The 23751-nt window shown below is 32.6% G+C and overlaps 1 protein-coding gene across 1 annotated transcript; it reads left to right on the top strand.

Annotated features, from left to right (window-relative positions):
- Positions 1 to 2354: 2354 nt before the first annotated feature.
- Positions 2355 to 22578, top strand: LOC142341036 (flagellar calcium-binding protein-like). Its single transcript, XM_075391869.1, has 4 exons — positions 2355 to 2671; positions 2910 to 3031; positions 6994 to 7181; positions 22179 to 22578. The coding sequence occupies exons 2-4, from the start codon at positions 2923 to 2925 to the stop codon at positions 22410 to 22412; spliced, it is 531 nt and encodes a 176-aa protein (XP_075247984.1). The 5' UTR covers positions 2355 to 2671; positions 2910 to 2922; the 3' UTR covers positions 22413 to 22578.
- Positions 22579 to 23751: the final 1173 nt, after the last annotated feature.

Raw genomic sequence — 23751 nt, 5'->3', positions numbered from 1 at the left:
ACATAAACCATTTTCAGTTCTTCGAAAAAATTGCAGTCTTGTTATTTTCAAATCAGTCTTCTACGATCATTATTTCTAAGAATTGTTTTGCTCTTAGAAATAATTTTTTTTTAAAATTTTTTTGTTTTTTCTTTGATTCTTTTTTATTCTTGTTTTTTCTTGTTCTTGTGTTTTTAATAAGTTTGCTTTTTTTCGTCTGTTTTTTACGATGCGAGCCTTTAAGAATCCAAGTTTGCTTTCCTGTTTGATTTCTCACAAGCGGTCCCGTGTAAGATGTGTACTTTTTGCATTCTGGGCTGAGATTCAATTAAAAAAAGTACAGTGGAAACAGTTTTTGCAATAGTCGGTTCATATACAAAATTTTCCCCACATTTTGGCTTTTAACTTTTTAATTTTCGCTTTAGCTAAGATATTTTACTTGAAGCTTTTTAAACCTTAATGAATTAAAGTCGATTTGCCCTACCTGTATTTACCTGAAGATACATTTTCTTGCCTTAACTCGCAGCACCTTTACACCCACTTTGCCTGACCTCTACTTGAAAAATTGGGGCCTCACTAACCCAACAAGGACCCTAATCTCACACTAATGTTGCATGAAATACCTAAATTAGTTACCCTAACGGTAGCGGTAGATTTCTCTCATTTTTGTTTTGATTTATTTTGATTGTTTTACCCTAAATTGTCTAAGTTTTAGTGCAAGCATTCGATCTCAGTTAAGGCAAGGTAGTGGGAAGTTTACCGCTACCGGTAAGGTCAGTAGGTTTTTTTTTCAAATTAGAGTAAAATTTAAGCTCTTTTTAGAGTAGTGCGGCCTTAGCTTTTCAGGTAGAGTTGAGATAAAGTTAAACTTGGTTGAGTTATGGAAAGGGAGATTTACCTTTAAGGCTTTTAAGTGAGGTGAGTTAAGTGGTCTTCAAATTAGTGAGTCCAGTATAAAGCCTGACTTCGGTCAACTCTTTATCAGAGCCAAGGAAACAACTGACGCAATCAAACAATTATTTTAAACAATTTAATACAGCCGGCTTATTGGTTCAATCACTCCCCTCCTTTCCGTGGACTTTTTTAAGAACAATTTTAACAAATTAAGTGATTTATGGGTATTTTCTACTTACATACTAAGTTTGCTAGCTTTACTGCCTAGACATACAAAATAACAAATAACGTGATTAAAATTGGTGGTTTTTGTGCTATATTTTTGAGAATAAGTCTGCGCACAAAAAGTGTGCACAAATGAAATATTGTTCTAAGACCTAGCTCTGAATCTTAAAATACAGAGCTTCAACCTGGCAATAGTGAGGCTTTCATTTCCAGATAACCACACAAGAAGCTTGCAAACACTGCAAACAATTGTCCTCTTACCAATTTGTGGCTCAGGAGAATTTCTAACAAAGTTACGCAGAGTCAATAAGACTCAACCCAAAAACGAAAGTTTTAAAGACGTTTTAGTTCTTATTAACCTTTTCACACCACCAGGTATCTTCAGAATAAACCATACAAACGATCATTTTCTGTTTTGAACCAAGAGTTCCCTTCAATGGACTCAAATTATAAGAGAATATGATCTTTGAGTTAATCAGTTTTTAAAATTGCAGTTTTTTCTCTAACATTCTTTGAAGTCTATCTTGCAAGATCTTGTAAGGTTTTTACAAGATAAGCATCTGTATCTTGAATCTTGCCAGAAAAGCGTCATTTGCAAGAATTTTGCAGGATCTTGCAAAATAAGCGTCGAACAGTTGAAGAATGTTTATTTTGGCGAAGATAGCTGCGTTTCGTTAAGATAATCAGTTCAGCATTTTTGGTCAATCGAATTTATACAAGCTTTCAACTCTTTTTACTTTCTCTCCGAAGCAATCAAACTCATTTTTCAACCAAACAAATACAATACAAGAACAAAGGAAAATACAATACAGTCTCTACTCTGAAGAAAGAAAAATATTATGTTTCGAATTGTTATAAAAACACAACAAGCCAGAATCGGAACCAAGCAAACAAGTCAGAATTGCCAGTCAGATTGTACAGCAATTAAGGTTAGAATTGCCCAGAAATGTGGGCCACAATTTGGTCTATCGAACTGTAGATTTTTGCAAAAGCACTTGAGATCAACTATTTGCATCGTGTGGGAAGTAACAGATGCGATACAATGCGTGAAATCTATCTATTATGACAAGTTCCAGCAGCTTTTCCATCTTTTCCACAACTTGCTCTATTATTGTATGCCTCCGATCCTTCTAAATATTTAAAAAGCCTCCGCATGAATGAAAATTGTATAGTTTCTTGCATTAAGACTGTTTGCATTTATTTATTGTATCTCATTCGCAGCTGAAGAACGAATGCGTGAATTTGGTGGCGTATTTTTTGTACAAAAAGCATAGCAGCGAAGAACAAAACAAAACAACGCAAATTCGGTTATTTACCATTTTGCATTAAAGATCAGAGGACTTTTGACCATAAAAACTGTACGTGCATTTCAGTTCAGTTTCAGTTTTGTTGTTTCAGATCAGACCTCTGTTATACGCGTAGCAGAAATAAACAGTGCTTGCGTGTAAATTCTTGTTTTTATTGCTAACCAACCAACCGTACTAAACAGCAGTTATTGATAGTTATTCAGAGTTAGTAATACTATCTGTTCGTCTTTACGCGTCTTTTCTCTTGCTTCGAACAACTGGTAAAAGTAAGTATGCTTGGTACAATTTAGATCAATAGCTTTCTACAAGAAGAAACATAAAACCGCAAAATTTTTCTCAACTTTTGTCGAGTTCATTTTATAACCACGTTGAGTTTTACTTGCTCTGTGTCATAAAATTTTATACTTTCGTATTAGCGTTTATACGCCCTCAACTCTTTTGTTGAAAGAGCTTCTTTAGATTATAATCAAGTAATAATTTTCAGTAGGGTTATATTTGTTATAGAGGATAGAAGAGAATGTCGTTTGAAAACATTGACTGGGATGACATCAGGGCTAAATTGCCCACTGAGAAAACTGACGAAGAAAAAGCGAGGAGGAAAAAAATGTTTGCAGAAATTGACAACGGTAAGTGTGTCATTCGAATATCTATAATTGACATTTGTACGCAAAAACAAGTATTGGCTATAATCACGTGATAATGAAAACAGAATTCACTCACGCGGGATTTACTACAGTTTCCCCAATCGGTAAACTTGGTGCTTAACGTTGTTTTCTAAACCACTTCTGGCGCTGGTATAGTTAATCAAATTTTCGATTCGTTTTGCTCATTTAATTTAGCCAAACAATGAATTCAAATACCAGCAACAAACGTTAATAACATCCAAAACTCGATGTCTATTTGAAGAAAAACTTAATAACGATGTCTACATATCGTCAGGTAAAGCCTAGACTAAAAATGAATAGTTCATTGTTTATCACTAGAAAAGATATGGAACCAGCCCCTAATGAGACTCGTTAGCAAAAATTCAAAAAACAACAAAAGCGGCAAACTTAAAAATTAAGCTATTTATTTTTGAAAACAATAGGTTTCAAAGTAACAAAAGCCATTATTTATGAACTGAAATCATTAAAATCCTTTTTAATACGATCTTTTTTATCGCCAATCAATAACACATTGGGACCTATCATTATAAAGATTTTTTCATACGGAAACAAAAAAAAACAACATAGGTAAAAATGAAAAAAATTGCGAGAAAACGGTGTCGAAGCTGTTATGTCCATAATTTTTGCCCTGAGTAAAAAAATGTTTGTTTGCGCGTTTTGTGAAAGCCAATAAAGTGATATGTGACCACTCATTAATGAGATTAACAAGAAGACACTAAAAAAGCAAAGTTAAATAAAACGTTTTTAGTTTAGGAAAACAATTATTTTAAAGCTCATAGAAATCATTAGCTCATCGAAATCATTAGTAAATTGAAATATAAAATTAGGTGTGTTCATTCCCGTAAACGAGGACATTGAGACTTTTTGTTGATCAAAATATTTTCTACATTTATAAAGAGAACATAAATACAGACAAAATATTATACAGACCAACCAAAATAGTCTTTCCGGAAAACCGTTGAAACTATACTGAATTCGTTTAAAAGATTATATATATCTCATATATTATATATCTCATATAAAATCGCCTTCCTTCTATGCCAGTAACGTAATATGTGACCTGTCAATTAAAACAATCAGCAAAATTTCAAAATTTGTAAACAGGCTAATTTATTCCTCCAAAAAGACCTCGAGACCTCTCATTAACCAGAAAAAAAGTCAAAATAAAAAAAATCTCAAAACAATCTCATACGCGTTATAACCATAATCAATTCGCCGAAAATTTTATATATATGTTAAACTGCGATTTTTTTCAACGCCAATAATGTGACATTTGTGCTGTAATTAACGAGAATAGGTGACTAACGAAAACAGACGAAAAGAACAGAAGAAGCAAAGTCCGTACTTAAAATTTTCTTAGGACAAAAAATAGTCAAACTAAACACAAACTAAATAGGTTTCTTCGTTCGTCAAATGGCAGTCACTGACGTTATTCAGAAAACGTCATACGTTAACAAAAAGAACTTAAAAATCAGACGAAAAAAAAACAGTGTTATACAAGTTGTAACCACAATCAATTCGCCGAAAATTTGAGACATGTTCAACTGCGATTTTCGTGACACCAAAATTTGACATTTCACTTGTTGTTAACGATAACAGGTAACTAACGAATTTGGACAAAAAGAACAGAAGAAGCAAAGTCAAGAAATACTTTTATTTTTGAAAACAATATTTTTTCAAAGTCATGAAAACCATCAGCTTTCAATTGGAATCATTAAGTAGGTTTCTTTATTACACAAATGGAAGCCATCAGAGATCTGTCACTATTCTAAATATGTCATACGATTAAAAATGAGACTCAAACACAAAAATCGAAAAATGAAGTAATTTTCACGGGCAAAAAACAGGCGTCGACGCCGTTAAGTTGAAACATTAAAATACAATAAAAAAATAGGTTTGTTCAATTCCACTTTCTTTTGATGCCAAAAACGTGTTATCTGACCGGTAATTTATAAGTCTGAGTAACAAACATAAATAAAACAAACAAAAAACAAAGATGAAAGCAAAAAATTTTTTAACAAACCTTTTACAAAAAAGTCATGAAAATCTATAGGCTGTAAAATAAAATAATTAAACGTTTTTTGGGTTCCCCAAAAGAACCAATCAGAGCTCCCGCTAAGCAGAATTTGTCTTCCGATTAAAGAAAGGAATTCAAATACTGACAAAAAACTTTAATTTCGACAAAAAGCGTTGTGGAAGCTATTAAAACCATTTTCAATTCAGTAAAAAAAGTGCATATCTCCAGTTTTGCTTCCTTTTGGCACAAAAATAAAGGGTAAAGGGTGTGATCTGCGATTAAGGAGACTATGTAACAAAAAGACACAGAACAGAAGAAACGGTGTCGAAGCTGTTAAAACTATAATCTATTTAGAAAATCATATGTTCAATTGTCTCTAATTTTTGATCAACAAAGAGCACTCAGTCACCAATTAACAATTTAATAATGTGAAAAACCCAACAAAGAGCCTGAAAAATGGGCAAATGTCCAAAAATTGGAAATTTTTGGGAAATTATTAGGATCGAAGCCAGAAAACAATTTATTGAAGCGTGAAGCCGCGAGACTAAAATTTAATTATGTTGAAGATGCATTCTCTCTGTTATGAAACTAAGCTAAAAGTTGATCAAAATAAGGCAGAAAATGTGGCAAAGCTCGAAAATCCGTTGTTTATGTTGGAAACAAATAATTTTGAAGTCCAAAATAGAATAATCTTTCGACTAAAAAAAAACAATTTTACCTAGCAATTGTTTCTGTAGCCAATTGGACCCATCAAAAATGAATCTTGATGTTAAATTCTCTGTTCTGCTCAGAACATTAAAAGCAATTACTTTAGAAAAAGAAGATAGCCAATCCTTACAATCCGCATTATTATTGGATTTTAGAAATAAACTATCCCTGCTATTACTGTTTGTTAATTATGAACATGCAATGGTTCCCAATGTAACGGATAAGGATAATTTTTCGAAAAGTTCAAAAATCAGACAAAATTGATGCGTGTTATTTTGGCACAAAAACCGGCAAAATTTCAATGCCACAATAATTTCAAAGAACGGATAGGAATATTAGCCCTCTTTTGAGTTGAAGCAAATTTGTTCAGCATTTTTTAGGTGTTCACTTCAGGCAAATTTAAGCAAATTGGACCGAGGTAGCTTATTTCTTGCAATTTTCGATGAGATAAGGCTGATTTTTTAAAGAATAAATAGCAAAAGTTTGAGCCAAGAATTAGATAAAAAATTTCATCGACCTTCTATCTTTAGAAAACAAACTAACAACACTTTTGAAAACAATTTTACCATTTCAACATATTTTTGCAAAACTGACGAAAATATAGGAAAAAATTCCGGAAAATGTGAATAAGAACAACAGAAATTTGTCTGTTTTTCACAAAACTTCACCTCGTTAACTCCCTGAAAAAAGCGAAAATCAAAAAAATATATATTTTTAAATATTCTACGCTAGACGGGCTTTCTAATTATACCATTCACAGCTCTCTATGATGAATGTATCAATCGACCATAACTGACTGAACAAAGAAACGCATTTGAGTATATATTTCCTCCCCCACTAAAGTGGGTCGGAACAAAAAATTACGGGCTTCATATACAGCTTTTGCTCAAATTAATCGCTTTCGCAGCACGTTTTCCGTTCCAACTCAGTCTGAAGATCTTTTGTATTTTTGGTTGGTTCTGGATCAACCCAAGTAGCTTCTGATCATGTTGGGTCGCACAGGGGGGGGTAACATCTGAACCAAAGTTCATGGTCACACAAGTTCAACTGTTAACAAAGCAAAGTTTTGAACTTGGGTCTGATTAGGGTCTAGAATGTGGTCTGATCAATGTGCGAGGGTTCAGATTCTCAGCCATCTAAATTAAAAATTTAAGGTTGCGAAAGAAGTTCTAACAAGACATTTTATAATCTGCTACAGGCAATGGAAAAGTGAGTCTTGCTGAGGTGGACAAGGGAGTGAGAGATGTGTTGAAATTGGACGAGATCTTTGACAGCAAGCCAGCTATCATGAAGGCATACCAGATAGCCAAAGAAATTGGCGCCTCTGGCAATGATGCCTACATTGAGTTCAACGAATTCAGAATGTTCCTGGTTAACCTCAGAAAGGTAGGACGAATATAAGCAAGCCGAATTTTGAAAATGGGGTCAAGTAAGCCGAAAATTTTTCGGATACACCTATTTTAAGTTGCCCCTGGCGGTCCGGTGGGCGCGCTTCGCGCGCGTCGCGGCTTTGCCGCGATAACCGGCCCGCTATTTCCGGATTACATCCCACAACGGATGAGAGGCATGGCCATGGACAGCGGTCTGCTGAGGCCCGTACCCACTAGATGTCTAAAAATTGACGCATTTTTGTTTCTTTGGTGCATTGGAATACATTATGCACTATAATACTACGCGCAGTATTGATTGTAATGGCTGACAATGTATTATTTCTGATAGATTTTATAACTATTACATAACTTTCGGCTTGCTTTTCTGTCGGCTTGCTTGCCTATCGGCTTACATTGCATTCGCCGCCAATAGCTCATAGCTAATATATTAGCCAAAAGACTCTAAAATAAAACTTTCCGCTTAATTAGCTTTAATTTATACCAAATTTTAAAAATTCTTCAAAAATGGTTATATATTTTGTATGAATTGCACGTAAGAGGTGTGAAAAATATATACTTTTAAACGTAATTCTTAAAAGCTCATTAATATTTTGACAATGTTGTAAAACTGTAAGAAAAGTGGTGGAAACGCTGCCGAAAAATTTAAAATCTTAAAAGCTTGTAAAGCATCTGAGATAATAAATCTATAAAGTCCTATTTCTTTTGATTATAAGGCGGCATCAAGGAATTAGTTGCCAAGAAGGGCTGGTGTTGAAAGGCAGCAAAAGTAGTAGGTAGTATAATTGGTTTTGTTTCGCGATAATTGAATTTTAAAAAAATTCTCCAAACTTTGACTTTCTTGATCAACAAGAACGTTTCTAAGCTTCTTCGTTGGTTTTGATTTAGTTTTTAGCTCTAATATTTGGTTTTGAATGCGGATCGACAACAAAACTTTTGAGTAAGTTTGATTTTTGTTGTATCGGGTCTATTTGTTTCTAGAGGAAACAAGGAGGCTCGGTAATGTGCGTTTGCACAAAATGTTCAAACCCCGATCATCCACATTCTTGATTTAATTGTCGACCAAATGAGGAAGAGATAGAAAGTGTTCAAAAACATGCACATCGTTCAACAAACCATTAATGGAATAAAATATTGTCACATTATAGGGTCGATGAAACGTGTTGCTAATACGACACTAGAAAAGACAATCATAAAAAAAAACAAATAACGAACATTGATTACGCCCAAAAATTGATGTTTATTTGATCGTGAAATAAATTCATAGCATTTATTGTAAACGTTTTGGTCTTTCAAAATGCAAATTATTTGCTTGACCGTTTTTGCGCTTTTCTTCTGGAAGATTCTTTGGCTTCTCAAGTGACTTTTTCACGCTTCCGTTCTTCATTTTTGAGTGATTTCTATTGTTTTGACTACGAAGTAAAGCTTGTTAAAATAAAAACGATTGCAGCATAGCAACAATCAGGGACTGATAGACGAGTGGGCAGTGCTTCAGGTGAGGGATCGGGAGGTCCAGGATTCCAATCCCGGCCTGGTTGACTGTTTTTGCAACCATAAAGAAAACTTGATCTAGGCTACAGCCCCTGAATTAAATTGCCTCGCCTGTCGTTCAAAAGCAATTTTTCCGATATTAGTTGGTTTATGTTTATATTTAAAAAGGATTTCAAAACAAAAAAACAAAAACTATACTTAGCAAATTAGCTATACGTCATTAGAACATTAGAAAATATATAGGACCCATCCTCAAAGTGACTGTGTAACAGGTAGACCAATAGAGCAAAAATGGGCGAAACTCAAAAATATGTTTCTATTTTTGAAAACAATTAATTTCAATTAAGTGATTGAAATCAATAGTTATTAACTGAAACTAATAAATTGTTTAATTGAAAAATATTATTTGTCTTCATAGGAAGAAATTGAGTCCTGTCGTTATCAAGTGTACGTCCGACGACTTCACAAAGGGGAACAAATGACTGCAAAAAAGTTCAATTAAATGGCAATGAAAATGCAGTTCGAAAACGGCAATGTAGCCGCCGTCCAAACCGCCGTCCAAACATTAGAATTTTTATTTGAGTTTTTGAAATCCAAAAGGCTCTTCATTAATTTTACAACTTAAAAAGAAATCAAAATCCTAAAAAAAGTACAAATATGAAAAAGTCACACAATTTTATGAAATCTCGTTCTAGTTCAGAATCCAAATCTTCAGAAACAATTTTCAAACACCACAGTTGTTGAAATCATTGCTTAAGATACCATCGGGACAAACGTGAAATCTTCACCTTCTTTTCTTAACATCAACGCCTTTTCGATATAAGGACCATGTAGAAATGGCAACAAAAGAAAATTAAAAATTGGACAGTATAGAAAACTCAAGACATTCTTTTGAAAACAAATGGTCGAAGCCATCAGTCAAATCAAATAACCAACAGAATATTTAATGATGAAGTCAACAAAAGTAGTTGAGATATCCTAATAATGTATCTGAAATACATAATGACGATATTGAGAGCAAAAAGAAGATATTAAAAAAACCACAATAATCTCAAAAAATATCATTTGAGAAATAATGAAAATAGCTACAAATTTAGATCTTCAAATAGGTCCAACTGTACGTCTATGGGAAGCAAGGGAGACATGTTCTTATCAGGTATATGTTGTACCACAACAGAAAGAAAAATAAACCTAGGCAAAAATCAAAAATCCCACTAATTTTTGGGAGAGACTGTATCTGATATACAGTTCTCTCCCACAATTTAGTGGGATTTTTGATTTTTGCCTGGATTTTTTTCTGTTGTGGTATAATATATACCTGATAATGAGAGGTCTCCCCTGCTTCTCAAAGAAAAACAGTTGGACCTATTTGAAGATTTAAACTTGCAGCTAATTTCAACAATTCTCAGATGAAATTTTCAGAAAATTAAGGATTTTTTACTATCTTCTTTTTGCTCAAACCCAGGCAAAAATCAAAAATCCTACTGAATTTTGTGAGAGAACTGTATCTCAGACCATATAAGTATATACTATTCAACAAAACGTCGAATATGTTGACTTGAACTTTTTGTTAAACGCTGTGCATTGTTTTAACTCTGCGTCTTCTCAATTGGATCTGTCAACATTGCAACAATTTGACAAGAAAACAAAAAGAACCTGAAAAAGATGAAATTTATGCTCAGAAATTGTCGTTTTTTTGAAAAACTCGTATTAATAAAACTAGGAAACTATTAGGTTAATATAAAACTAATATAGATATTAATTTATGAAACTCAGGAAGAAGGGTTTGGCCTGTTTCCTGAAACTACGCTACAATTTGAGAAATGATATAAAATAGGGGCCAAATTTAAAAATTCATCCAAATTTTTTTGAAACGAACATTCAGTCATAAGAGACATTAGATAACAACTGAAAACATTGACTAGGTACACCTATATCTCTTGAGGAAGTCAGTTTGATCTTTCATTCGGTAGACTAAGCCATCAGACTGCTAAAACATAGCAACTGAAAGCAAAACATAAGAAATCATTCAAATTTTGTGAAACTTTGTCAAAGCTATAAAAACCACATCTTTTCCTTAAAACCATAATAGATGTTCTTTTGGCCTCATTGTTTCGTTAAAGCTACCTCCCAATAATGGAGCCCAGATTTGAACCTCGTTAGTATTTAGCATAATGAACAATCAGTTTGGAAATATTTTGAAAAAATCCTCCAATAAAATCAAAATTTCATTGTAAGGATGCCTGGTGTGCAAGATCAGCCCTGGTGTTGCTGCCCGTCTAACAACACACCTAATTGATACAGATTGTTGGCAAATGTATCAATTTTTAAGCAAAATTTTTCAATAAATCAAAACTATACAATGCATTTGGTAAAAAAATTATCCAGTCTACATTTGCAAAAGAATTTGGCATAAAAATCATTGAGAAGACTCTTAAAACAAATGGGAGTATAACTAGCTTTTTTGAGTTTACGATGATGTTGTCTACAGTTTCTAAGGGTTTACTGCCATCAAAATTAAAGTGTTTTAAAAAGCATATTTGGTGCCAATTTTGGCTTCTCAAGTGACTTTTTCACGCTTCCGTTCTTCATTTTTGAGTAATTTCTATTGTTTTGACTACGAAGTAAAGCTTGTTAAAATAAAACCAATGCAGCATAGCAACAATCAGGGACTGATAGACGAGTGGGCAGTGCTTCAGGTGAGGGATCGGGAGGTTCATGGTTCCAATCCCGGCCTGGTTAACTGTTTTTGCAACGATAAAGAAAACTTGATCTAGGCTACAGCCCCTGAATAAAATTTCTTCGCCTGCCGTTCAAAAGCGATTTTTCCGACATTAATCGGTTTATGTTTGTATTTAAAAAAGGATTTCAAAACAAAAAAACAAAATCTATACTTAACAAATAACCTATACGTCATTAGAACATTAGAAAAAATATAGGTCCTATCCTCAAAGTGACTGGGTAACAGGTAGACAAAGAGAGCAAAAATGGGCGAATCTCAAAAATATGTTTCTATTTTTGAAAACAATTAATTTCAATTAAGTGATTGAAATCATTAGTTATTAACTGAAACTAATAAGCTGTTTAATTGAAAAATAAAGAAATTGAGTCCTGTTGGTATCAAGTGTACGTCCGAAGACTTCACAAAGGGGAAAAAACGACTGCAAAGAAGTTCAAGTAAACGGCAATGGAAAAGCAGCAATGAAAATGCTAAAAAATGTACAAATATAAAAAAATCACAAACAATTTTCTGAAATCTCGTACTATCAAAGTCGAGAAAAAATTTGTTGCAACTAAACTCGTTATAAAGATTGATTTATATTTCACTTGAAAGATGTTGTGATCTGTCTTAACTGAGACTAAGCTACAAATTGGCCGGAAAGAAATTTTAGAAAATACTGGAGAAGCTCAAAAAGGCAAAGATGTCTCTGAAAAGAAATATTTTCAATATTATTGTCAGACACGAGATTTCAAGTAACAGAAACGACGAATTAACGTGCAACACCTTAGGGAGACAATTGCTCCTTTTATAGGTGAGACAAAGTCACAAAACTTCAAAATGAAAACAAATACAGGTAGAACCAAATCTTCAGAAACAATTTTACAACACCACAGTGTTGAAATCATTGCTTAAGATATCATCCGGACAAACACGAAATCTTCACCTGCTTCTTTTCTTAACATCAACGCCTTTTCCCTATTAAAGGACTATGTAGGAATGGGAACAAAAAGAAAATCAAAAATTAGACAGCATTGAAAACTCAAGACATTCTTTTGAAAACAAATGGTCGAAGCCATCAGTCAAATCAAATATCCAACAGAATATTTAATGATGAAGTCAACAAAAGTAGTTGAGATATCCTATTAATGTATCTGAAATACATAATGACGATATTGAGAGCAAAAAGAAGATATTAAAAAAAACCACAAAATTCTCAAAAAATATCATTTGAGAATTAATGAAATTAGCTACAAATTTAGATCTTCAAATAGGTCCAACTGTACGTCTATGGGAAGCAAGGGAGACCTGTTCTTATCAGGTATATGTTGTACCACAACAGAAAGAAAAATAAACCTAGGCAAAAATCAAAAATCCCACTAATTTTTGGGAGAGAACTGTATCTGAGATACATTTCTCTCCCACAATTTAATGGGATTTTTGATTTTTGCCCGGGTTTATTTTTTTCTGTTGTGGTATAATATATACCTGATAATAACAGGTCTCCCTTGCTTCCCATAAAAGAACAGTTGGACCTATTTGAAGATTTAAACTTGTAGCTAATTTCAACAATTCTCAAATGAAATTTTTTCAGAAAATTAGGGATTTTTTTACTATCTTTTTGCTCAAACCCAGTCAAAAATCCTACTGAATTTTGTGAGAGAACTGTATCTCAGCAAAATGTTGACTTGCACACTTTGTTGAACGCTGTGCATTGTTTTAACTCTGCGTCTGTACAATTGGATCTGTCAATGTTACAACAATTTGACAAGAAAACAAAAAGAAACTGAAAAAGATGAAATTTATGCTCAGAAATTGTCGTTTTTTTGAAAAACTCGTATTAATAAAACTAGGAAACTATTAGGTTAATATAAAACTAATATAGATATTAATTTATGGAACTCAGGAAGAAGGGTTTGGCCTGTTTCCTGAAACTACGCTACAATTTGAGAAATGATATAAAATAGGGGCCAAATTTAAAAATTCATCCAAATTTTTTTGAAACGAACATTCAGTCATAAGAGACATTAGATAACAACTGAAAACATTGACTAGGTACACCTATATCTCTTGAGGAAGTCAGTTTGATCTTTCATTCGGTAGACTAAGCCATCAGACTGCTAAAACATAGCAACTGAAAGCAAAACATAAGAAATCATTCAAATTTTGTGAAACTTTGTCAAAGCTATAAAAACCACATCTTTTCCTTAAAACCATAATAGATGTTCTTTTGGCCTCATTGTTTCGTTAAAGCTACCTCCCAATAATGGAGCCCAGATTTGAACCTCGTTAGTATTTAGCATAATGAACAATCAGTTTGGAAATATTTTGAAAAAAATCCTCCAATAAAATCAAAATTTCATTGTAAGGATGCCTGGTGTGCAAGATCAGCCCTGGTGTTGCTGCCCGTCTAACAACACACCTAAATGATACAGATTGTTGGCAAATGTATCAATTTTTAAGCAAAATTTTTCAATAAATCAAAACTATACAATGCATTTGGTAAAATTATCCAGTCTACATTTGCAAAAGAATTTGGCATAAAAATCATTGAGAAGACTCTTAAAACAAATGGGAGTATAACTAGCTTTTTTGAGTTTACGATGATGTTGTCTACAGTTTCTAAGGGTTTACTGCCATCAAAATTAAAGTGTTTTAAAAAGCATATTTGGTGCCAATTTTGGCTTCTCAAGTGACTTTTTCACGCTTCCGTTCTTCATTTTTGAGTAATTTCTATTGTTTTGACTACGAAGTAAAGCTTGTTAAAATAAAACCAATGCAGCATAGCAACAATCAGGGACTGATAGACGAGTGGGCAGTGCTTCAGGTGAGGGATCGGGAGGTTCATGGTTCCAATCCCGGCCTGGTTAACTGTTTTTGCAACGATAAAGAAAACTTGATCTAGGCTACAGCCCCTGAATAAAATTTCCTCGCCTGCCGTTCAAAAGCGATTTTTCCGACATTAATCGGTTTATGTTTGTATTTAAAAAAGGATTTCAAAACAAAAAAACAAAATCTATACTTAACAAATAACCTATACGTCATTAGAACATTAGAAAAAATATAGGTCCTATCCTCAAAGTGACTGGGTAACAGGTAGACAAAGAGAGCAAAAATGGGCGAATCTCAAAAATATGTTTCTATTTTTGAAAACAATTAATTTCAATTAAGTGATTGAAATCATTAGTTATTAACTGAAACTAATAAGCTGTTTAATTGAAAAATAAAGAAATTGAGTCCTGTTGGTATCAAGTGTACGTCCGAAGACTTCACAAAGGGGAAAAAACGACTGCAAAGAAGTTCAAGTAAACGGCAATGGAAAAGCAGCAATGAAAATGCTAAAAAAATGTACAAATATAAAAAAATCAAACAATTTTATGAAATCTCGTACTATCAAAGTCGAGAAAAAATTTGATGCAACTAAACTCGTTATAAAGATTGATTTATATTTCACTTGAAAGATGTTGTGATCTGTCTTAACTGAGACTAAGCTACAAATTGGCCGGAAAGAAATTTTAGAAAATACTGGAGAAGCTCAAAAAGGCAAAGATGTCACTGAAAAGAAATATTTTCAATATTATTGTCAGACACGAGATTTCAAGTAACAGAAACGACGAATTAACGTGCAACACCTTAGGGAGACAATTGCTCCTTTTATAGGTGAGACAAAGTCACAAAACTTCAAAATGAAAACAAATACAGGTAGAACCAAATCTTCAGAAACAATTTTACAACACCACAGTGTTGAAATCATTGCTTAAGATATCATCCGGACAAACACGAAATCTTCACCTGCTTCTTTTCTTAACATCAACGCCTTTTCCCTATTAAAGGACTATGTAGGAATGGGAACAAAAAGAAAATCAAAAATTAGACAGCATTGAAAACTCAAGACATTCTTTTGAAAACAAATGGTCGAAGCCATCAGTCAAATCAAATATCCAACAGAATATTTAATGATGAAGTCAACAAAAGTAGTTGAGATATCCTAATAATGTATCTGAAATACATAATGACGATATTGAGAGCAAAAAGAAGATATTAAAAAAAACCACAAAATTCTCAAAAAATATCATTTGAGAATTAATGAAATTAGCTACAAATTTAGATCTTCAAATAGGTCCAACTGTACGTCTATGGGAAGCAAGGGAGACCTGTTCTTATCAGGTATATGTTGTACCACAACAGAAAGAAAAATAAACCTAGGCAAAAATCAAAAATCCCACTAATTTTTGGGAGAGAACTGTATCTGAGATACATTTCTCTCCCACAATTTAATGGGATTTTTGATTTTTGCCTGGGTTTATTTTTTTCTGTTGTGGTATAATATATACCTGATAATAACAGGTCTCCCTTGCTTCCCATAAAAGAACAGTTGGACCTATTTGAAGATTTAAACTTGTAGCTAATTTCAACAATTCTCAAATGAAATTTTTTCAGAAAATTAAGGATTTTTTTACTATCTTTTTGCTCAAACCCAGTCAAAAATCCTACTGAATTTTGTGAGAGAACTGTATCTCAGCAAAATGTTGACTTGCACACTTTGTTGAACGCTGTGCATTGTTTTAACTCTGCGTCTGTACAATTGGATCTGTCAATATTACAACAATTTGAGAAGAAAATAAAAAGAACCTGAAAAAGATTGAATTTATGCTCAGAAATCGTTGTTTTTTTTTGAAAAACTCGTAGTAATAAAACTAAGAAACTATTAGGTAAATATTAAACTAATATAGATATTAATTTATGACCTTTAGTTTGGTTTTGGCGTGTTTTTCCTGAAACTACGCTAAAGCTTTAGAAATGATATAAAATAATGGCCAAATTTAAAAAAGTCATCCAAATTTTCTTAAAACGAACATTCAGTCATAAGAGACATTAGATAACATTGACTAGGTTCACCTAAATCTCTTGAGGTCAGTTTGATATTTCAATTGGTAGACTAAGCCATCAGACTGTTAAAACATAGCAACTGAAAGCAAAACATAAGAAATCACTCAAATTTTATGAAACACTTTGTCAAAGCTATAAAAACAACAAAATATAAAGTTTGGGAGCATTTTATAGAGACACAGCAGAGTAGTTCTTGTTTTTGGTTTCTTTTTCTGTTTTGTTTGCTTGTGCAGCTTGACCTGCAAATTGTTATACATTGATATATGCTATAATGCTGTACCTTGTATAAAAATTTAGAAACCATCATGGATGTGTAATCCCGTTTCAAAATTTATGAAAGAAAATTATTATCAAAGCTATAAAAAGCACATCTGTTCCTTAAAACCATAATAGATGTTCTTTTGGCCTCATTGTTTCGTTAAAGCTACCTCCCAATAATAAAGCCCAGATTTGAACCTCGTTAGCATTTAGCATAATGAACTATAAGTTTGAAATTATTTTGAAAAAAGTCCTCCAATAAAATCAAAATTTCATTGTAAGGATGCCTGGTGTGCAAGATCAGCCCTGGTGTTGCTGCCCGTCTAACAACACACTTAGTTGATACAGATGGTTGGCAAATGTAACAATTTTTAAGCAAAATTTTACAATAAATCAAAACTATATAATGCATTTGGTAATATTATCCAGTCTACATTTGCAAAAAAACTTGCATAAAAATAATTCAGAAGACTCTTAATGCAAATGGGAGTATAACTAGCTTTTTTGAGTTTACAATGATGTTGTCTACAGTTTTTAAGGATCTACTGCTATCAAAATTAAATAAAGTGTTCTAAAAAGCATATTTGGTGCCAATTTTGACCAAAAAAGTCTCAATTTTGAAAAACTTAGCTGCAATTTTAGATAAAAAAAATGGAATCGAGTAATTCATCAAACCTCCTTTATCATTAAAGATAAAAGCACTAACGCTATCGTTAACAATTTTAACATATTTTAGTAAAATTGACAAAAATTTGAACAAAAAATTACGGAAAATGTGAACAAAAGCATCTTCATTCTGTCGAATGTTCACAAATAATAAAATTTCGATAACTCCCTATAAAAAATGAAATTCATGGAAATCTAGAAATTCGATATTTTACGCTGGACGTGCTTTCTAATGATACCACTCACAACTCGCTAAGAAAAATATATCCATCGGTCAAAATTAACTGAACAAAAACCAGTTGAGTATATATAGTTCCTCCCTCCCCACTAATATTGGGTCCGGAGCAATGAACAATTCAACGAAATGTGTTATTTCCTAGTTTAGTGATTTAGAATAAAATTTTGGTATTAAAGACGTTAGACAAGTTTTTTAAATCTAAATTACGGTTTTTTTAAGGTGATCTATCACTGAAGATAAAACCGCTAACGCTATCTATCTAAAACAATTTTAACATAATTTAGTAAAATTGACAAAAATTTGAGCAAAAATTACGGAAAATGTGAACAAAACCATCTTACTTTTGTCGAGTGTTCACAAATAATAAAATCTCCATAACTCCCTATAAAAAATGAAATCCATGGAAATCTAGTTATTCGATATTCTACGCTGGACGTGCTTTCTAATGATACCACTCACAACTCGCTAAGATGAATATATCCATCGGTAAATATTAATTGAACAAAAAAATCCATTTGAATATATAGTTCCTCCCTCCCACTAAAGTTGGGTCCGGAACAATGAACAAATCAACGAAATATGTTTCTACTTTAATGATTCAGAATAAAATTTTGTTAAAGACGTTAGTCAACTTATTTATTTCAAAATTACGGCTTTTTTTAAGGTGATCTTCAAAGTTAAGCTATCTGTTTGGCTGTTTTGGCCAATATTATTATTTTTAGCTAGCACATACTTTTTTATTGTCGTCTGGACCGTTTTTTTTTCGACGGTTTGATTATTGATTGCACTGTTATTAACAGACAACCAAATTATTTTCCATTACAAATTTCGATTTTTATTGCACAATTAGAAAATTTAATTTCTTATGCTGTTTTAGTTTCCTTCAGACTGAGAAAAATCACGAAAAAGGCTCTTATAGTTCTATTTTTGGGTCATTTCTGTTTCGTGGTCTTTCGGAGCATTTTATAGAGACACAGCAAGGTAGTTTGTTTTTGTTTTCTTTTTCTTTTCTGTTTGCTTGTGCCACTTGAATTGCAAATTGTTATTTGCAATTGTTATTTGCAAATTGTTATTTGCAATATATGATATAATGCTCTACCTTGTATAGAAACTTAGAAACCATCATGGATGTGTAATCCCGGTTTGAAAATTATGAAAGAAAAATTATTATCAAAGCTATGAAAACCCCATCTATCCCTTAAAACCATAATAGATGTTCTTTTGGCCTCATTGTTTCGTTAATGCTACCTCCCAATAATGGAGCCCAGATTCGAACCTCGTTAATAATTAGCATAATGAACTATAAGTTTGGAAATGTTTTGAGAAAAAAGGCCGCCAATAAAATCAAAAAATTTCATTGTAAGGATACCTGTTGTGCAAGATCAGCCCTGGTGTTGCTGCACGTCTAACAACACACCTAATGGATACAAATGGTTTCGAAATGTATCAATTTTTAAGCAAAATTTCTCAAAAAATCAAAACTATGTTATGCATTTGGTAAGAATGTCCAGTCTACAGTTGCAAAAAAAACTGGCATAAAAATAATTCAGAAGACTCTTAAAGCAAATAGGAGTTTAACTAGCTTTTTTGAGTTTACGATGATGTTGTCTACAGTTTTTAAGGATCTACTGCTATCAAAAATTAAAAATTGTTCTAAAAAGCATATTTGGTGCGAATTTTGACCAAAAAATTCCCAATTTTGAAAAACTTAGCTGAAATTCTAGCCAAAGAACTGGAATCGAGTAATTCAGCAAACCTCCTCTATCATTAAAGATAAAATTACTAACGCTATCGTTAACAATTTTAACATAATTTAGTAAAATTGACAAAAATTTCAGCCAAAAAAACGGAAAATGTGAAAAAAAAGCATCTTCATTCTGTCAAATGTTCACAAATAATAAAATCTCAATAACTCCTATAAAAAATGAAATTCATGGAAATCTAGTAATTCGATACTCTACGCTGGACGTGCTTTCTAATGATACCACTCACAATTCGCTAAGATGAATATATTCATGGGTCAAAATTAACTGAACAAAAAAATCCATTTGAGTATATAGTTCCTCCCTCCAACTAAAGTTGGGTCCGGAACAATGAACAAATCAACGAAATATTTTGTTTCCTATTTTAATGATTTAGAATAAAATTTTGTTATTAAAGACGTTAGACAACTTATTTAAATCAAAATTACGGCTTTTTTAAAGTGATCTGCAAAGTTAAGCTATGTTTGGCTGTTTTGGCCAATATATTTTTTAACTAGCACATTTTTTTATTGTGGTCTGGACCGTTTTTTTCGACGGTTTGATCATTGATTGCATTCTGATTAACAGACAATCAATGTATTTTCCATAACAAATTTTGATTTTTATTGCAAAATTAGAAAATTTTAATTTCTTATGCTATTTTAGTTTCCTTCATACTGAGAAACATCAAGAAATAGGCTCTTATATTTCTAATTTTGTGTCATTTCTGTTTTGTGGTCTTTCGGAGCGTTTTATAGAGACCCAGCAAAGTAGTTTGTTTTTGGTTTCTTTTTCTTTTCTGTTCGCTTCTGCCCCTTGACTTGCAAATTGTTATACATTGATATATGCTATAATGCTGTACCTTGTAAAAAAACTTAGAAACCATCATGGATGTGTAATCCCGGGTTGAAAATTATGAAAGAAAAGTTATTATCAAAGCTATGAAAACCACATCTGTCCCTTAAAACCATTTTAGATGTTCTTTTCGCCTTAATGTTTCGTTAATGATACCTCCCAATAATGGAGCCCAGATTTGAACCTCGTTAGTATTTAGCATAATGAACTATAAGTTTGGAATTGTTTTGACAAAAAAGGCCGCCAAAAAAATCAAAAAATTTCATTGTAAGGATGCCTGTTGTGCAAGATCAGCCCTGGTGTTGCTGCACGTCTAACACACCTAATTGATACAAATGGTTGCAAAATGTATCAATTCAATTTTTAAGCAATTTTGTTCAATAAATCAAAACTATATAATGCATTTGGTAAAATTATCCAGTCTACAGTTGCAAAAAAACTGGCATAAAAATAATTCAAAAGACTCTTAAAGCAAATAGGAGTATAACTAGCTTTTTTGAGTTTACGATGATGTTGTCTACAGTTTTTAAGGTCCTACTGCCATCAAAATTAAAAATTGTTCTAAAAAGCATATTTGGTGCGAATTTTGACCAAAAAATTCCCAATTTTGAAAAACTTAGCTGAAATTCTAGCCAAAAAACTGGAATCGAGTAATTCAGCAAACCTCCTCTATCATTAAAGATAGAACTACTAACGCTATCGTTAACAATTTTAACATAATTTAGTAAAATTGACGAAAATTTGAACAAAAATTGCAGAAAATGTGTACAAAAGCATCTTCATTCTGTCGAATGTTCACAAATAATAAAATCTCGATAACTCCCTATGAAAAATGAAATTCTTGGAAATCTAGTAATTCGATATTCTACGCTGGACGTGCTTTCTAATGATACCAATCACAACTCGCTTAGATGAATATATCGATCGGTCAAACTTAACTGAACAAAAAAACCAGTTGAGTATATAGTTCCTCCATCCCCACTAAAGTTGGGTCCGAAACAATGAACAAATCAACGAAATATGGTGTTTCCTAGTTTAATGAGTAGGAATAAAATTTTGCTATTAAAGACCTTAGACAACTTTTTTAAATCAAAATTACGGCTTTTTAAAGGTGATCTTCAAAGTTAAGCTATCTGTTTGGCTGTTTTGGCCAATATTTTTTTTTTAACTAGCACATATTTTTATTGTCGTCTGGACCGTTTTTTTCGACGGTTTGATTATTGATTGCACTGTGATTAACAGACAATCAATTTATTTTCCATAACAAATTTTGATTTTTATTGCAAAATTAGGAAATTTAATTTCTTATGCTATTTTAGCTTCCTTTAGACTGAGAAAAATCAAGAAAAAGGCTCTTATAGTTCTAAATTTGTGTCATTTCTGTTTTGTGGTCTTTCGGAGCATTTTATAGAAACACAGCAAAGTAGTTTTTGTTTTTGGTTTCTTTTTCTTGTCTGTTTGCTTGTGCCGCTTCACTGGCAAATTGTTATACATTGATACATGCTATAATGCTGTACCTTGTATTAAAACTTAGAAACCATCATGGATGTGTAATCCCGGTTTGAACATTATGAAAGAAACATGAAAATCATAAAACGCAATATGTTAATATTCTGGAAACTCGCTAACTTTACAACACGCGTCATCAAAAATATATGGGTTTTGCTGATAAGCAGTACAAAAATTGATTTACAGTTTCCAAAAGCCCTTGTGTGCATGAAATGTCGAAACTTAAAGTTTCACCAAAAGTTGGACCATATATGGTAACTAAAAAAACCGTAGAAGGGTACGTATCTGGTCTGTAGACGCAATAAAAAACCATTTATGTACAAAAAAGAATTAGCTGAAGAATTTTTTAGAATTTCTCATCGGAACTAAGCTTGCCGTCAAAGGGACCATATATGTACCTTAACCAAACATAGCAAGAAATGAGACGGTTTTTATAGCGTTGATGGATCATATAAAAACCATTCTGTGGTCAGTAAGGAGCCAAATGTTGACTCTTTCATTTCCAATTCGGTGATCTCTATGTGCTTTTTGTCTGTTATGTATGATGTGAGGAGTTATTTATAGAAAATAGATTTATACAACGCGATAATGATAATAATCAAAAGTGGTTCGTTCTTTCCTTTCCAGTACTTCGAATACTACGTAGCATTCCGCCGAGTGGACACAAGCAGTGACAAGCGAATTGAACTGATTGAGTTCACGAATGCCATTGGGCAATTGGAAGACTGGGTCGGCAAAATAGACGATCCTGAGTCGGAATTCAAAAGTATTGACAAAAACGGGGGAGGCTACATCCTATTTGACGAGTTCTGTGATTGGGCAATGAAGAAAGACTTGGACTTGGATGATGACGATGACTGAACTAGTTTATTGACTTGTAACTAATTCGATAAGAGTAATAAGTAGTATGAATAATATTCTGGTTATTGATTGAGATGTAAATATTATTAAGGCATAGAAGAATGTTATCGAAACTAATATCTTCATAGATTTCGTAAATTTATTGCATAATAAAGAGCTATATTGATGCTAATTTCTCCTGATAGTGAAAGCAATAGCTTAGAAACTGAAAACCTAACAAGTGTTTTTTATACCCAAGCTTTAATCACTAAAAGTAGCTCACTCTTTATTGGAAACACCGGACGACGAGTTTGTCCAGAGCGAATTGAAGAAACTACGAGGTTACAGTATGACCACATTTCTTTCAGTTGTACATTGTGGTACCTTTGGATTTTACAAAATTGACAGAATTTGAATCGGATTGAGGCATTGTCTTTCCTTACGACTCGAAGGGGGCGTTATGGTTGTTTGTTTTTTCTTGGTACGCGACCCCATAATGGAGGCCAAAAGTTTATCTTAATAGATCTTACAAAATTCTGACAAAAAATTATCTTGCAAAATCTTGCAAGAAATTTATCTTGCAAGATTCTTGGAAATAAACAAACCAAGTTAAAAGGCTGCAACCGAAACAATATAGCCTAAACAAAGGCCTTATTTATATACAGTTAGAGAGTTGATATCTAAGGCAAGTGGCATTTTCTCATTATTGAAGAAAAAAACTAATTTTAAGGCTAAAGAACGCTCTGCTTCCAAGGACCCCTGAAACTCAAAAAATTAGAAAATCAAGAACACAAAAAAAATTAAGACTAGTTTTTAACGGAGATCAAAGTACTCTTTTCTGATGCCTTAGATTAATGAATTCCTGATGTTTTTATTTTTCGGCTCCCTTTTGTCGATGCCAGAATATGAGTAACTTCATAAATTGCGACGTTTAAGATTTTTTCGAATATAGGTCATAAGAATGGGAAATTGCAAAGCTATCTTGTGAGATCATTAAAAGCCAAAGTATTTTTAAGATTCTTGAAAAAATTTTATCTTGTAAGATTGTTTTAAGAAACAATTTATCTTGCAAATTTCTTGCAAAAAAAAGTACCTAAGATTTGTACAAAAAAAGTTTATCTTGTATAATCTTGCAAGAGTTTGGCAAAAATTTTCATAAGACGATGCAATATCTTGCAAGATTCTGCCGAAATCTTGCAAGATCTCACAGAATAATTTTTTCGCCGCGGGGAGAGTTTTAAAACACTGAAGTTAAAGAAAGTGAATATGATTTTGTGATAAAACTCCAAGTGCAGGGCAAAAAGGGGGTTAATTCTTCCTACTTTTTTGAAACGAGGTAGAAAAGAAGGTAAGACAACCA

The sequence above is a fragment of the Convolutriloba macropyga genome, chromosome 6 (assembly GCF_964194025.1).
Source record: "Convolutriloba macropyga chromosome 6, txConMacr16.3, whole genome shotgun sequence".
Classification (NCBI taxonomy): Eukaryota; Metazoa; Xenacoelomorpha; order Acoela; family Convolutidae; genus Convolutriloba; species Convolutriloba macropyga.
The sequence above is the reverse complement of the archived record's forward strand: the minus strand, read 5'-3'. Positions and strand labels throughout refer to the sequence as shown.

Bases quoted from the DNA above. Each gene is read 5' to 3' on its own strand.
- LOC142341036 (XM_075391869.1), top strand. From the start codon at position 2,923: ATGTCGTTTGAAAACATTGACTGGGATGACATCAGGGCTAAATTGCCC. The intron at 3,032-6,993 runs GTAAGTGTGTCA...AATCTGCTACAG, and splicing joins GTTTGCAGAAATTGACAACG to GCAATGGAAAAGTGAGTCTT. The intron at 7,182-22,178 runs GTAGGACGAATA...TTTCCTTTCCAG, and splicing joins TCCTGGTTAACCTCAGAAAG to TACTTCGAATACTACGTAGC.